This window comes from Arvicola amphibius, chromosome 10 (genome assembly GCF_903992535.2).
Source record: "Arvicola amphibius chromosome 10, mArvAmp1.2, whole genome shotgun sequence".
NCBI classification, from domain to species: domain Eukaryota; kingdom Metazoa; phylum Chordata; class Mammalia; order Rodentia; family Cricetidae; genus Arvicola; species Arvicola amphibius.
The window spans coordinates 36,984,425-36,985,461 of NC_052056.1; the positions used below are offsets into that span (position 1 = coordinate 36,984,425).

The window sequence follows — 1,037 nt, forward strand, 5'->3', positions numbered from 1 at the left end:
AATATATATATGTTAACAAATATATAATGAAATAGCAATAAAAGAAAGGTTATGAATTTGAAGGAGAGCAGGGAGGGGCATATGGAAATGTTTGGAGGGCAGAAAGGGAAGGGAGGCATGTAATTAAACTGCAAACTTAAAAGTAAATGAAAAAATAAAAGACAGAAAATTGGAGATTTATGATGGTGGGGGTGGATGTGGGAGGAGTTGGGGCTGAGTATGACCAAAGTACAGTGCACGAAAATCTCAATTAGTAAAATGTCTACTAAGAAATGATACAGCTTTTTCCTCGGCGCTACCTGTGAGGTGGCTGCCATCTCCTTTGGGGCATCATGGCTGCCCTCCGGCCTCTGGTGAAGCCCAAGATCGTCAAGAAGAGGACCAAGAAGTTCATCTGGCACCAGTCAGATCGATATGTCAAGATTAAGCGGAAGTGGCGGAAACTCAGAGGTACTGACAACGGGGTGCGGAAAAGATTCAAGGGCCAGATCCTGATGCCCGACATTGGTTACGGGAGCAACAAGAAAACCAAGCACATGCTGCCTAGCGGCTTCCAGAAGTTTCTGGTCCACAATGTCAAGGAGCTGGAGGTGCTGCTGATGTGCAACAAGTCTTACTGTGCTGAGATTGCTCACAATGTTTCCTCCAAGAACCGAAAAGCTGTCGTAGAAAGAGCATCGCAGCCGGCCATCAGAGTCACCAATCCCAACGCCAGGCTGCACAGCGAAGAGAATGAGTAGATTGCTCGCGTGCACATTTTATTTGTGTTTAAATAAAACCACAAAAACTGCCGAAAAAAAAGAAATGATACATACTGGAAGTTTCATATGCTGCACGTTCATAGTTCAGTGACTCCTTACATCTAGGGTCATTAAATATCTTTCCCTAGCTCCAGACTCGGAAGGACCTTAGTTTAAATTCTATCTGTGCCCTTGACCAGCTGAGCAACCTTAAAACTTTTGGGTAAGTTGCTGAACTTCATTGCTCAGTTTTGAAAACTAATGATCACACCCTGACCTCTAAATGTCAAATTCTCA

The 1,037-nt window shown here is 43.8% G+C and overlaps 1 protein-coding gene across 1 annotated transcript; it reads left to right on the forward strand.

Annotated features, from left to right (window-relative positions):
- The first annotated feature begins 332 nt into the window (after positions 1–332).
- Positions 333–740, forward strand: LOC119825450 (60S ribosomal protein L32-like). Its single transcript, XM_038346306.1, has one exon. It carries the CDS (start codon positions 333–335, stop codon positions 738–740), a length of 408 nt encoding a protein of 135 aa, XP_038202234.1.
- Positions 741–1,037: the final 297 nt, after the last annotated feature.

Bases quoted from the DNA above. Each gene is read 5' to 3' on its own strand.
- LOC119825450 (XM_038346306.1), top strand. From the start codon at position 333: ATGGCTGCCCTCCGGCCTCTGGTGAAGCCCAAGATCGTCAAGAAGAGG.